The sequence below is a fragment of the Chrysemys picta genome, chromosome 3, assembly GCF_011386835.1.
Source record: "Chrysemys picta bellii isolate R12L10 chromosome 3, ASM1138683v2, whole genome shotgun sequence".
In the NCBI taxonomy this organism is placed as follows: domain Eukaryota; kingdom Metazoa; phylum Chordata; order Testudines; family Emydidae; genus Chrysemys; species Chrysemys picta.
The window spans coordinates 83,127,351-83,143,156 of record NC_088793.1 but is presented as its reverse complement, the minus strand read 5'-3'; the positions used below and the strand labels follow the sequence as shown (position 1 = coordinate 83,143,156).

General features: G+C 40.0%; 1 protein-coding gene across 2 annotated transcripts in view; it reads left to right on the top strand.

The window, feature by feature from the left end:
• Nucleotides 1-15,806, top strand: part of PDSS2 (decaprenyl diphosphate synthase subunit 2) — a 164,143-nt gene that overhangs the window by 61,096 nt on the left and 87,241 nt on the right. For both annotated transcript variants that reach the window (XM_065588305.1, XM_005287684.5), the window contains exon 2: nt 14,512-14,646. In XM_065588305.1, coding sequence (XP_065444377.1) covers nt 14,512-14,646 — 135 coding nt within the window. The remainder of the gene's footprint in view (nt 1-14,511; nt 14,647-15,806) is intronic.

The window sequence follows — 15,806 nt, the reverse complement described above, 5'->3', positions numbered from 1 at the left end:
CTACATTTTTCACTATTTGAGTACAGAGCCATATTTTTTTTTTCAGGGAATAAATATTTATTATAAATTGTTCCCCATAATGCTGTGAAATTGGGAGGTTGCTGTACAAAGATATACTGTAGTATAGGGGAGGTCAAGACCTTTTTAGATCATTCTATAATGGCATTACCTACCTTAACATTTTTGCCTTTTAAGTTGCATCCAATTGTATAGCATGCTGCAAGCATTTTTGTCATGAGATAATGACCAAGAATTGACCTGACTCGTTGCATTTCAATAGTAGGGTTTATTTAATGCAAAATGCTTTTCTTTGTGACAGGTTTTACCATTACAGTATTGCTCAAGTGACACCGGACCTCTAGAGGTCTCTGAATTCATTAGCCTTGTGAAGCTAATCATATTTCTGTCATTCATGAAGCTCTTTTGAAATACTTGTATTCCATTCTCTTACAGAATATCCTGGGATCCCTGAAAGCCTGTTTTCAAAAGGATAGTATTAATACCTGTTGATACTAGTTGACAGAGGGATGCTAGACCTCCCACTAGGTTTAAATGAAGTAAACATTGGTCGAGAAATCAGACGTACAGAAACTAGGCTTCTGTCTAAGTATATGTGGTTACAAAAATAAGGGTGCCAGACCTGCAAGTTACTGCTGCTCAGAGTAATTGCAGTCAAACACGAACTACATTTTTTGACAGAGGCAACTGCTTGCAAGCTATCCACATCACATTCCAAGATCAAATCAAACACTGAGCAGGAAAAACAGAAGAGACTGACAGTTGGTAAAAATTTCATGAAGTACCTTTGGTGTCCTTGTAGGCAACTGAACACCCCCCTCTTCCTCCTCCCAGCTCCCCTTGTCAAATCTTAGCTGGAGGTGAAATGGATACAGTCAAGAGCAAACTATATTTGCTAACTGTGTCCTAAAATGTGTGTTTAGTTCGTGTTTAAAAAATATGTTGTATTACTGAAAACTATAGTTTGTAATTTATTGGCCTAAATACTGTTCTGTCCAACCAGCATTAGGATAGGAGGAATTACAGTACTTAAATACATCTGAAATTCTAAGTTTTCTGAATAACTAACATCTTTGAAAAAAGCAACAGAGGGTCCTGTGGCACCTTTAAGACTAACGGAAGTATTGGGAGCATAAGCTTTCGTGGGTAAGAACCTCACTTCACTTGCATCTGAAGAAGTGAGGTTCTTACCCACAAAAGCTTATGCTCCCAATACTTCTGTTAGTCTTAAAGGTGCCACAGGACCCTCAGTCTGAATCTGTAAAAAGCAACAAACACGGCTACCCCTCTGATACTTAACATCTTTGAGACTGTCTCTTACTGTGACTGCCCTTGTTTTTATAGCTGTCTTTCTGTATCTCTAATAGTTCTTCTCCAGGCCCCAAATGGGCCACGCAGCCTAAAGTCAGCTTGGTGCTGAAACTTCAGGCAATTCATTAAACAGCCTCTTTCATTCAGATGGAAAACTGATTGCTTTCTTATTCCTGGGAAGCAAAACCCTCCTTAGCAGTTCTAGGCATGCATTGTCTCTCTTTAGCTGACTCCTTACAAAGTCAAGTTGTTCAGGCAACACCTGGTCATGCATTTTACAAAAGTTCTCATAGACTCATAGACTTTAAGGTCAGAAGGGACCATTATGATCATCTGGTCTGACCTCCCGCATGATGCAGGCCACGAAGCCGTCCCTACCCTTTCCCTTGACTCTGCTGTTGAAGTCTCCAAATCCTGTGGCTTAGAGACTTCAATTAGCAGAGAATCCTCCTGCCATCGATCCCTGCCCCATGCTGCGGAGGAAGGCGAAAAACCTCCAGGGCTTCTGCCAATCTGGAGGAAAATTCCTTCCCGACCCCAAATATGGCGATCAGTAAAACCCCGAGCATGTAGGCAAGATTCTCCAGCCTCACCCTCATTTGCCATTGTACTAATTACCCGCCATGGCACGCTGTTCCTTTGACTAAAATCACGTTATCCCCTTAAACCATTCCTTCCATAAACTTATCTAACTTAATCTTAAAACCAGACAGGTCCTTCGCCCCCACCGTTTCCCTCAGAAGGCTGTTCCAATATTTCACCCCTCTGACGGTCAGAAACCTTCATCTAATTTCAAGCCTAAACTTCCCCATGGCCAGTTTATACCCATTCGTTCTCGTATCCACATTAGTACTGAGCTGGAATAATTCCTCTCCCTCCCTGGTATTTATCCCTCTGATATATTTAAAGAGCGCAATCATATCCCCCCTCAGCCTTCGTTTGGTCAGGCTAAACAACCCGAGCTCCTCTAGTCTCCTTTCATACGACAGGTTGTCCATTCCTCTGATCATCCTAATGGCCCTTCTCTGTACCCGTTCCAGTTTAAGTTAATCTTTTTTAAACATGGGAGACCAGAACTGCACACAGTACTCCAAATGAGGTCTCACCAGCGTCTTGTACAACGGAAGCAACACCTCCTTATCCCTACTAAATATACCTCGCCTAATGCATCCCAAGACCGCATTGGCTTTTTTCACCGCCACATCACATTGTCGACTCATAGTCATCCTGCGGTCTACAAGGACCCCGAGGTCTTTCTCCTCGTCCGTTACTTCTAACCGATGCGTCCCCAGCTTGTAACTAAAATTGTTGTTAGTCATCCCTAAATGCATCACCTTACACTTTTCACTATTAAATTTCATCCTATTTCTGATACTCCAATTCACAAGCTCATTCAAGTCTCCCTGCAGAATATCCCTGTCCTCCTCCGAATTGGCAATACCTCCCAGCTTTGTGTCATCCACAAACTTTATTAGCCCACTCCTACAATCGGTTCCGAGGTCAGTAATAAATAGATTAAATAAAATGGGTCCCAAAACCGAACCTTGAGGAACTCCACTGGTGACCTCCCTCCAACCTGACAGTTCACCCTTCAATACGACCCTCTGCAGTCTCCCCATTAACCAGTTCCTTATCCACCTCTGGATTTTTATATCGATCCCCATCTTTTCCAGTTTAACCAATAATTCCTCATGCGGTACAGTATCAAACGCTTTACTGAAATCAAGGTATATTAGGTCCACCGCATTTCCCTTATCTAATAAGTCCGTTACTTTCTCGAAGAAGGAGATCAGATTGGTTTGGCACGATCTGCCTTTGGTAAAACCATATTGTAATTTGTCGCAATTGCCATTGACCTCAAGGCCCTCAACTACTTCTTTTGGACATAATCCACCCCACCTTCCACCACCGTGCCCTAAAAATAAATGCAAGTCAGCCTCATTCTCTCATGACATATCCAGGTGACGCATTTGTTCTCCCAAAATCTTCACCTAAGGAGAGTGAAATTTTCCATTCCCTCAATTCATTCTGAATCGGATGATTCTGGTCACTTCGACCTCAATAAGGATGTTCGTTACTTAGTAGATCTTATCCAGCTTATGTTGACACAGGATGCAATCATGATGTAGGAAGGACAAAACATGTTCCTTTTCCAGAATCTTCGGGGAAAACAGTGGACTTAGAATGATTGAACATCACCAGCAGAGCCTCCTTAGAACTTTATCAGTACAAGATAAGGTCATCCAGGATTTACTCTCCCATTTTGTATCTCTGCCAAAACTGCTCTTATCATAGGAAAATCCTGATTCAAGTGGATGGACTAGGAGATCTTAATTACTTCATGGACTGTAAATTCAAGAACTCTCTCTAAATTGGCCTTCAGATATTCAGTTGTCACCTGGGGAGCAACCAGAGGTGCTGTCACTCTGTTGCACTGACAGCAGAAAAGTTTCTACAAGGGACTGGAGAGAGATTACTGGAAAATACCTTGTTTACTTTACATATACCATGGTCTGTGCTAATACAAGGTTCTCTGCCAAAGCTTTTCCCTGAAATATTGTAGTAAAGTGAAGTGCATGGCTTAGGACTCTTTATATGAGTATAGTCTCCAGTTGGCCACCCTTATCCAGCCCCTTTTTTGATGGGTGAAACTTTTCAGAGACTTTTGGAAAAGTCCTGAAGCATTTGTCATATTTCAGCAAGACTGCCTAAACAACCCACTTTGAGGGAAACACAGGGGAGAGTTGCAGTTATGGCCAAAAGACTGAAATTTCACCTGAACTGCCAGTCCTTTCAACCCACGGGGCCAGAAAAGACTTCCCAAATGACAGCAAGAGGGAACATGTCCTAGAGATAGTTTTCCTATATAGCAGTGAAGTCTTGGAAGTCCAGGAGCCTTTTTATCTAAGAGGAAGATTGAAGAATTTTTTCTTCCCCATAACCAATACCACATCAGACAAATGGGCTCTCAAAATTATCAGTGTGTGCTTTGTAATAGCCTTCCAGGAATCTTCCCCTGCAATATTTTGTCTCTTCTTCCCCAATATCCAAGTAATAGTGGACATTTGGAAATCTCTCTCACATTTGGAGAGATTATCCCAGTACCAACAGAATACTGTAAACTGCTCAAGAGTATTTGTGGTAGACAGAAGAAAGTGGAGGCTTTGATCCGGAACTGGACCTGTCAGCATTCAATCTTGCAGTTCACAAAGCTCATTTCAAGAATGAGATCCCAGTCTCCTACTATAAGAGATGGCTCCAAAATATGTAGGCTTCTTTGAAGTGTATACAGCGCAATCTTCATATCCCAGTGCATCAGTTCAGCTAGTGTGTCCTGTGCTTCACTGGGGTTGAACACTATGAATTCCAAGCAGTGCTCTTCATACACTCACCTGCCTCTTAGGTGTTCATGGAATTCATGGTTATCCTATTAACCTGGGACAAGAAGGGATTCTAGATCAGTGATTCTTGACCTTGGATTCACAACCCCAAAAAAATCACACACAACTCATAATTCCTCACTGTCCTTTGCAGTCACAAAGGAGTTTTTGATCCTTGGATCACAGGAAAAAACAATGAGGAGGGCTTTGGTGTCTTTAATTGCTTATTTTGGGGTTGGTGGAGACTGTTGTTGGGTGGGGGTTTGGTGCTAGTCTGTCCCCTTCGTACTTTCTCACATGGCATTCCTTCAAGAGGCAGTGAAGAAATTGGCAAGTATTGGCTCATTGATATCTCCATCTGGTTGGTATGATAGTAGCAGATGTAGAAACTTCCACTGGGCAGAATTGCCTAATCAATCATTTGAAATAAAAAGTGTAGGAGACTGGACCATTTACTGATCAACCCTACTCTGGTGAAAATCTTCATAGTACTTATTCAAATATGCTTATAGTGAATGCCTGGATAACAACCAATGTCAGAATGTTGGCATGAAGGCCCAGATGAGGTCCATATGTTCCAGAGAAAATGGATTCCAGGAATCCCAACACTGCATCAGTTTCCTGGAGTTGTGAGCACTAAAAAACACTAAATTGCCAAAGTAGTCAGAATACCATCCAGGACCAAGCATCAGTGAAGCTTTTCACTCTGTATGGCCCAGACACATGTGGTTTCTGAAATTGATAGAGATATCAGTGTAATGGCTGTGGATTCAGTCAGTCTTCTGGGATCTTGTTCATTTGGACCGCCGCCATCTGTTACCTGAGAGGTCACATGTGTTGAATCAGTGTTACTCTCAAAAGCTTGTGGGACGTCCTTTTCAAATCTAGGAAGCCATCTATTAACTAGATATATAAAGGGATCTGGAGAATTTGTGTCCATGGTGTGTCCAAAGAGAAATCTATCCCTTGTTCCTAGCCATGAAGGATACTCTGGAATTCCTTCGGTAGGGTTTTCACAAAGGTGTGAGCCTTAATCTCTTGAGAATCCAATTCTCCGCTTCGGGGGTGATGCAATTTATTCCTTCCAATTTTGGCCTGTTGCTGAAACCCAACATTTCATCTCTTCTAAAATCAGCATTCCTATGAAGACCACATATTCCATGACCCGTGGAGCACTGAACATTGCAAAGACTGACTCAAGCGCTTTCTGAACCATTGTGAGGAAATTTTCATTGTATTTCTTGACTCTGAAAGTGCCTTTTCTCTTAGCATCATTTTAGCAAGTAGAGTTGTTGAGCTCTGAGGCCTCTCTCCGTCAAATATTCCTACCTACATTTTTTTCTTCACAAAGTAGTGCTCAGATCAGCTTTAAACTTAGTCCCAAACAAAAATGCAACCTTTCATTTAAATCTGTTTGCTTTCCCTCATCTGTTCCAAGTCCTCTCAGTCTCTAGAAAAACAATTGCATACATTAGATGTGTTTCTGGGCTGTACAGTTCTACTTAAGTGGAACAAAACCTTGGAGGAAGTAAAATGCTTTGGCTCTATCTGGGAGATAGAAAAAGGCTGTCAAGCTTCTCAATCCACTTCTCAAAATTTATTTCCAGGTGAATAAAATATACTGCATTCCAGTGTATAATTTATTTCAGTAAGCAATCTCTTTTAAAGTGGCAGTAGCCCACTTGACCAGCCGGACTTGAACAGCAGAACAACCTGAGATGAGATCTCCCAAGTGAACACTTGGTCATCGGTGCATTCTTTCACTACCCACTGCAAAATATGAGTTGGCCTTGGCTGATGTAATGTTTGGATGAAGAATTGTTCAGTCTTTCCTTGGCCTTCCCCAGCAAAACCCGTTTTGTTAACAAAGGATGCCTGTATCCAATTTAGTCAACAGTCCTGAGGTGCCTATTTTCAGTCACTGCTTAAGAGTCTCACCCTAGCAGTGTCTAGACTGCTGGAACAGCAAGTATCTATCCTCCCCCACCTTCCTTCCCTCCAATAAAATTTTTTCTTATCTCGTCTCTAAGTGAGTTTCTGCTTTTCCATCAGTAACAGGCCTGGACCGTAACTTGTTATGTTCCTTTTTTCCCCATGTCAACATAATCTGAATTTTCTATTCAGCATAAGTTTGTTTGTTTGTTTTTGTTTTTCAGTTGATATCTTTTTCTTGTAAGAGAACTGAACAAGAGACAGATTAAGGTGAAGAGGTCCATTTAAATATTTTGTTAGGCAGATAGACTAGCATAAAATAGATTTACTTCTTCATCAAATTAATCTTGATTTACAAAAATTCTTGTTTGGATTGCTTATTTTATGTGTCCATAGCTGTGGCAGTATGCCCAGAAGTTCAGTTACACTGCAGTGTTCTGAGCTTGCCAACAGGGGGAACTGGTAAGCTGCCAAAACAAACAAACAAAACAATCCCCCCCCCCCCCCCCTCCCAAGAATCATCTAGATTGGAATAGTGGGTACAGACTTAAGGAAAATTTAGAACTATTGTGAAGACTAATTTTATGTATTCCTTTCATGTACTGAAACTAGTTTGCTGAACTAGAAAAAACAGAGAAAGGAATGGGTAAGGCTCTCTCATGATGATTGACAAGCTATATACTACTGTCCAATAGATTTTTGTTGTAAAGTTGCTCTAGCTTTGTTGAGCCACTGTGTAGGGAGCAGAGCTTCCCTTTTCTTCCAGAATGAAGCAGATGAGATTCAGGTGGCCAAGTATCTAGTCAATCTTTGAAATCCAAATGTAATAAGCTTTTTTTTTAGTCTTTAACATAGACAAGGTCTTTTGGGGTGTATGAAGAACTTAAGTTAATAGATAATAAAGTTCTAAGTATTTGTTAAATATGTAGTAGGCAGGTGAAAATAAGTGACTTTACATTACATTACATTTTTAGCATACTGTGCTTTATTTAAATGTGATCACTTGAGCAAATTCATATAAATATTTTGTGTTACATATTGGTTTGTTATTTCTAGCAAGTCATTATTGAAGCAGATTGGAAACTAGCCATGAGGATAGCAGAACTCTCACATTTGTAGCGTTGACAGATAACCATGCTGTGCAGATAATGGCTACCTCTAGGTTTAGAAATGGCAATTGTAATTAATGTTAAAAAATACTTTTTGAAATATAATTACGGTTACAAGTATATTGTATACCCTGTTAACCTCTGTGACTTGGGTTGAGCAAAATGGGTGGAGTCTTTCCCTGTATGTCAAATTTAACAGCATTTGCTCTTTGGGGCAAGGACTTTTTGTTCTGTATTTCTGCAGTGCCTTGCCCAGTGGGGTCCTGGTCCATAACTAGGGCTCCTAGGTGCTATGGCATTACAAATAATAAACAGTAATTTGCAGTATCACACAATATGTATGTACAGCGTGGGCCAGCTGTATTTTTATGGGAACCACATCTATGTGGCTTTCTTAATATTATTCCTAAATTTACTTACCATCTTTGTTGATTTTCTTGATTTTGCTTATATAACACTTTTCCAGATACTTCTTAAATCTTCCTTATTCACACTTCTGCTGTTACCCAGATTTGTTAATTTCCCAGTTGCTTACACACTTTCTTTAGGCTTCCCATTATCCAGTCAGCATCATGATATCTCATCCTTGTCCACTCATCTGCTTGTTGAACCAGCTTATTACATTTCCCATTATTTCTTCTATTCTCCATTTTAATTCTTATTATGATATACTGTAGAACGCAAAAGACTGGTAATAAAATTACTTTTTTGTCATCTCACAATCAACTCCATTGCAGATATTCCAAATTTTGTTCTGTTGCGCAACTTTGATTAACTAATAGGACTAATGCTAAAAATATTAAATATTCATTGCTTGCAACTAGGCAGTGGGTTTTTTTTTTTTTTTTGGACAAAACATGTCAATTATGAGTGGAGTTAAACCGTTGAAAATTATAGGAGATTAATTTCCAAACTCCATTTTTAAAGCAAAGTCTGTTGAAATGGGCACTACAAGTTGAGAAATGCACAAAACATTAAGTGAAATGCTCATGTTTGCTTGATTTATTCTCTGTAACAGACGGAGTGTGGTAGTAGGAGGTGTAATTTGCAGCACATTAGCTATTAGCCAGTGTCACTGCTTGAGTGGGTGGTGTGAGTCTCTTGTGTCTGTGTAGCGTAATATGCATGTTTCAGAGCTAGACTCTTCTCCCCTGTGCATCAACATTGTTCACTCAAAAAAAGATAGTTCTGTGTTTAAACCTGTGAATCTGACAGTTTTCAAATGGCTTATTTTGTCATATGCATAAAATCTAGCGTAGATGCTTTTCTTCCAGCCTTTTTAATGTTTTGTAAAAGCTGGATTGTTGTAGATTTAGTCAGACATACTCATCTATCTTTTTTATTTTCCCCTGAGGGTGTAGTGTATAATTCCAATCTGCCTAGTCTATAATTTACAGCAAGCAAAATTTACTAATGTCTTTTCTTGGCTACTCTATGCTCACACTTGTGATGTTATTCTGCAGAGGTTTTCCAAAAGATTCCAAGCTTGACACTACTTGCATATGTGCCCAATTTCACTTGGGTTGCTTTCAGTTCACTTTTTCCCCCTAGAGGAACCTGTCTTCTGCCACATACCCATCAAAACTAATTGCACCATCTGGAAGACTTCTGTGTAGCTGTTACTTGGGCAGAATATCTCTTGGGAATTTAAATCAGGTAGAGTGTGAATGTGACCCCTGAAGCCATGTTAAATAGATGCTGTAGTTTCTAGTTTCTAAAGAATGGTCACCTTAGGCTTTTTTTTATTTGTCTAATGCAATTTGCTTTAGTATGGATATGATACATGTCAGCAACATAATTTGTCATTTCTGTAAATGGAATTGGACTTTGAATAGTAATTTGCTCATAAATCTATATGTATGTGTAAGGTGTCCTGTCTAAAATTGTATTTTACGTATATAATTATGTGATAGCCATACCACATATTTAGTCATTATACCTGTACAGTTCTTCCTCTTCTACACCTTTGAGCGCCTTGCCCTGCACTTTGTGAACAATTTGTTTTTACTAGTAACATTCTAAACCTCTGAACTTTCAAACAGTTGGATTTTTTTTATTAATAGTAATAATAGGCTATTTTTCATTCCCTTCCCTCCCCTAGTATGGATCAGGTAAAAGCAGAAATTTAAAACTTCACTTGTTCTCTACTTGCCATATCCATTCCTAAACCAGCAACTGATTTAAGTGCCTATACCTTGTGGCTCAGCAGGTGAGTGTCCCATGGGAAAGCTGGGTCCCTTGCTTTTTAATGGTATGATATAATACAATTTGTTTCTAGCCTGGCCAAATCATGAGATACTGGGCTTCCAAATATCTAAAAATAATCTGAAGAAACATTTTTTATATGTTTAAAATTATTAGTACTAATTTTTCTGTACATGAGAACTAAGGCAACTTGGTTTTATGGACAAAGGAATAGGAAGAAATAGTACCAGTAACTCTTTTTGAGCTACTTTTCTGTAACATGCATCATAAACAAAATGCATGAATGGCGTGAGGAAGTATGAAGATTTTATTTGCACATAGTTGGATGACCTGCATCTCTCTTGTGCTTAACCACGCATGAGTAATGTGGTGAATTTAAACTGAAGCCAGAAAACTGTTTATACCACCACACACCATCATGTATTCTGTACACAGGGTGTGTATGCTGTATACAGTCAGAATATATGTATTTTTCTAACTTTTGCTGGACTATTATAGGATTTACATGTGGCTCAAACTTTGGAAATCTACACAATGTTAATTGTTTATCATCAGTACTTTCTTGGCATGAGGAAAACTGTGTGGTTTTCCATCTAAATTTTTGGAATATTGTAAGCAGATTTTTACTTATTCATTTGAGTAGTGAGAATAAAGGTACAAAAACTGTAAATTCACTGAGTGCTGAAAACAATGTTTTCCCTTTAAAATCCTTCATTAGGTATATATTTTCAGTAAAAGGAAACCTTTGATACAGTGAACCGTTTTGTTAAATTGTGTTAACCTTCCATCCTTTGTGCATGATTCCTAAAATAATCCATATGCTGTCTTTCATGCAAACTTGCTTCTAAGCACTTAGTATCCACATGGCAAAAAACTATAAAGTTAAGTAACCTGCAGTGTATATGTTCTAAATGCCTTTCCTTGTTGGATGTTGAAATGTATAAAGACTATGTCCCTCTTCCTACCACAGTCTTCATTTGTATAGAGGGAGGGACTTGTCTGTATTTCAGCACCACTTATATTCAGACCCAGAGGGTGCTCAACACTACCAACAGCTTACCTAGTGTCTTGATTTCTAGCCATAAATAAGGTAGTATAAGAAGGAACGTGTGAAGGAACATCAGAAAATATGTGGATTACTTTCCTAAGAAAGCTTATCTTGGATATAGCATCTGGTTTTCATTGATGTCTTACTAGTTTTTACCCACTTTTAAAATTGGATTATCCAAGGCCGATGAGTGAGAGCTAGTAGCTTGCTCAATGTACCATGGTAAGTAAGTATTCACATTAGGACTCAGAACTCTCCTTACTTCCAGTTTTTTTCTTTAAGCACTGGATCACAAAGCTTCCTAGTTAAGAGCATATGAAATTATTCAACCAGGTGTACTCTTATTTTTGCAATGGTGAAGTAGTTCATGATCTGACCTTGTGCATTATTCTGTGCTTGAATACTAAATCCCAGGCTGAATATTTTTTTTTTTTTTGCTAGAATCCTAATGTTACTCCATGCTCTCATCGTTATCAAGCAACACTCAAATCTGTTGATTAAAAGTTTGCTAGCTAAGTACTTAGGCACTGCCACAGCATTAATTGCCATTTACATTTTAACACCCAATTTAAGAGGTACAAGTGGTTTTTAACTGCATGGCACCAAATTGGCTTTTAGGAGTGGCAGCCAGTGGCACTGCTATAGGCTAAATTTTTAGCATCAGCTGTAAATATTTGTTGTATATTTTCAGGAGCCACCTGAGGTAAGCGACGCCCCCTCACACAGCACAACCACCTGCCCCAGCCCAGAGCCCGACCCAGACCCCTCACTCCCTCCTGCACCCAGAGACCGCACCCAGAGACCACACCCCCTGCTGCACCCCAGGCTCAGCCCAGAGCCCCCTCTCACACTCCGAACCCCTCAGCCCCATCCCACAGCCTGCACTCCCTCCTGCACCCCAACTGCCTGTCCCAGCCCAGAGCCCGCTCCACGCACCCAAACTCCCTCCCAGAGCCCGACCGCTCTCCCCCTCCCACACTCAAACCCCCTCCCAGAGCCTGCACCCCTTCCCGCCCCCCAACGCCTTGCCCCAGGCCGGTGAATGTGAGTGAGGGTGGGGGAGAGCGAGTGATGGAGGGAGGGAAGGGGGCTGGAGTGAGCGGGGGTGGGGCCTCAGAGAAGGGGCATGGAAGGGGCGTGGACATGGGGCAAGGTTGGGGCGGGGCAATGGTGTTTGGGTTTGTGTGATTAGACAGTTGGCAACCCTACTTGCTACCCATGACCTCAGAATATATTTTGGGCACCAGCTGCTCTTCCCTCAATGATGACTGTAAAGTGAATCCACCTGTCTAGTGGAAAAAGGCTGGCAAATGAGATGTTAGCTAGGATGTCAGAACATCAATTCTTAGCTCTCTCTACCAAACTAAGATGGCATCAGTGTTTCCATTGAAGAAATCTGCAGGAGTACAACTTGGAATTCTGTACACACATTTTCAGAATATTGTTTTCTTAACAGGCTCATCTGATGCTTATTTTGCGAGGGCGGATCTGCAATTCTTGTTTTAGAATGCTACTGCTCACCTTCCTGGGGGCTTGTGGTATTTGCTAGACTCACAAAAATGTGAGTTTGCTTGAAAAAGAAATGGTTACTTGCCAAAAGAACAGACGTTCTTTGTGGACATTGCCACTGTATATTTGTACTTCATGCCCACCTTTCCTCAGAGGTTTTTGGAACTCCAACCATTCAGTGCTGTGAGAGGGTGCTCAAACTGCTCCAACGGGCACCACTTTCTCTAGGTCAGTGGCATGCAGGGGGAGGCACATGCCACAAGTGTGAATATAGAGGCAACTCTTGAAGAGCCAAACTTGATCTCCTTCACCTCTTTATTCAGCTGACTCTCATTCCCCGGGCTCTTCCTTCCTGCTTTATTCCTACCCTATATACAAGTAGCATGTTGACTGGCTCTTCTTGACTTTCCAAATTATAATCTGTTCTGTTTTTCTCTTCTCCTTCCCCTCCAACAGACTAATTTTTATTTTTTATTTTTTTTACTATAAGATGGTTATTACATGCCTGAAAAGCTGCTGAATGAGTTCCATCACTCTGCTATCCTGTTTTAACTCATCCTATTATGGCAAGGTTTTTCACGTGTCAGAACAATCGATATTTGTGGATTGCATGTACTGCAACGTTAGTTAATGTTTGTAAAGCACTTTGTAAATGTAAACCACTATAGAAGCAGTAAGTATTATCGAGACATAATGGAATGAGTCAAGGATGCAGTGGCAGCCTTCAGTGTGAACATCATTGTCTGTCACTGAGTCTAACATGTAAATGGTGAATTTTTGTATTTATAGAACTGTCAATTTCAAATACTGTCCTAAAGATACTCTAGTTTGTCTTGGATTGTAAAATGGTGGAAATGTTTTGTAATATTCAACTATGAAGTATTCTGAGATTAAGTAATATATGTTAGATTTTCTTACACCTAAATACCACCTAGCTAAAAGATACCATAGATTTTCCTGGAGCACTGTTGTTATAAAGACAGATATGATCTAATTTCTTCCAGAGATCAAGCCAGAGAATTATATCCAGGAATAATATGGGATACAACCTGTCTAGTAACCTACCATATTGTAAAATGAGCCATATAAAAACTAAGGTTCTGATAGTATCAAAGAGCATGTAATCAAGTTCGCTGGAAGTTGGATTACTGCATAACACTTTTGTGGTATATAAAATCCTTTTACACTAAAATTTTAGCCTTCTGGAGAGTAGGACTAGGAGGCAGAGATTCCAGAAATTTTGGGTCCAGAAGGAGAGCAAAGCTTGTTTTTAAGCAAACTCATTTTTGAGCTGCCACCTTCTACGCGGTAATTAAGAATTGTTTCTGGCAGAAACAGTGAGAGAGAACTGAATTTAAAGATAAAGCATTTGGAGCTGTTCTTCTGTTTGTTCAAACTGTTAATCTTTCTCCAGTGAATTTAACTCTCTCACTTTTATGGAAATTTTCATGTCTGCTGTTGTCTATGGTTTTACTAAGTTTGTTCCTAAAATGCAGTTAATCTTGTTGTATGTTCTGATATAACTGGTCTGCTGTAAAAAAAAAAAAAAAGTTTTTCAGTAGATTATAGATTTGGGTTGTACCCATCTTACATCTTTGTGGCTGCTTTTGTTTTTTTATACTTGATAAAATATTTTTACTATTACTGTTGTACTGTATAACCATCAAATTATCTAAAAATATTCCTGGTGACAACTTTACAGAAGTGCTGGGCATACACTTCTCCTAGGAAATAGAAATGGGAATTCCAGATTGAAGTATTGTGTTTATTTGTAGTAGTAACATTTCACCATAAATTATGGAGTAAAGATGACAAAAGATCTTGATTGAGAACTGCAGTTTCCTTCACTCACTGATGTGAATAGTAGAGACTTTAGATGAAATTATGATGTCACTCTGGAGGCTGAGTCTTTCTAGTTGGATTTTGTGTGAACAGGTAAAATGATTTTATGAAAAATCCTGATTATTTTTTTCCAACCCTCCCCTCCTTCTTTTGGCAGAGGGCTTGTGTATGATAGCCGGAATAACCTACAGATGCGAGGTTTGGTCGTATTGCTTATTTCCAAAGCAGCTGGTCCCAGCAACACAGCAGAGCTTCCTTTCCAGCATGACATGGTCAGCGGGATTTATTCCAGGTATGGTGCAACCTCTTACAGCAAAAACCACTGACATATGTTTATTGGACAGGTGACTTCCATTACATCTTAATGACTAGTCTGAAGGCCACTTGGGGAAAGTCAACATTGATTTATGTAATTATAAAACTTAAAAATCCCCTCTTAAAATACCAAATGTGTGTGTGGTTTTTATATATAAAGTGATGGCCTCCCTTTCCCCAACCCTTTGTATGTTGCTTTTCATCTTCATTGTAAGTTGTCCAGGGTGGGGACTGTCTACCTACCTCTGTTTGTACAGCTCCTAGCATAACAGGGCCCTCATCCTGATAGGGGTTTCTGGGACCTTCCATGATGATAGGATTTTTATGAGAACAGTGTCCTATGCTCTGTCCTGGCTGTTTGGCAGTTAGCTATCTTTGGAGCTGTGCTGAAATCATAAGTGATGTTAGAACTGCTAGAAAAAATTTGAAATTTTGACAAATTTTTATTGAAATTTTATTTGAACTTTGTTGGAATCTCCCCCTCCCCCCAAATGTTTTCTTCACTGTCTTTGACATTTAATTTAATTTGTGACCAACTCTGATACTGATAGACCAAAAACATGCAAATGCACAGAGGCATGTTTATGACTGGATCTATTTAGAAATAGTGATTAAAGTTCCCTTGTATGCTTTGATCTGCTCCACTTTGGAACAGGAGTACATCAGTGTGCACTAGGGAAAATTGAGTGAGTGGAAACAGAGTCCGTATGGACAGCTAGTGCACAGTACATTTATACCCCAGCTTGTTGCACACTGTTAGTCTAGATCAGTGTTTGTCAACTGGGGGGAGTCACGGGAGAGGTTTGGGGAGGTTGCAAGAAGGGCTGGCCTTAAGGGGTATGAAGCAGGACAATGCCTGGGGCCCACGCCATAGGGGGCCCAGTGAAGCTAATTTACATGTTTCAGCCCCAAATTTAAGGTAGGGGTGCAATTTTTTCTAGGGGGGGGGTCTAGGTTTTTTTTTGTAAGTTCAAAGGGAGTTGCCAGCAGAAAAAGGTTGAGAAACACAGGTCTAGACAAGCCCTAAGAAACATCCAAAAATAGATAGTGGAGTTATTGTTACAGAAAGGCTGTGTTGTCACCTTAGCTGGTCAGTCCCATTCTTGTTTGTTTTTGCACATAATGTCCACTTAAGCT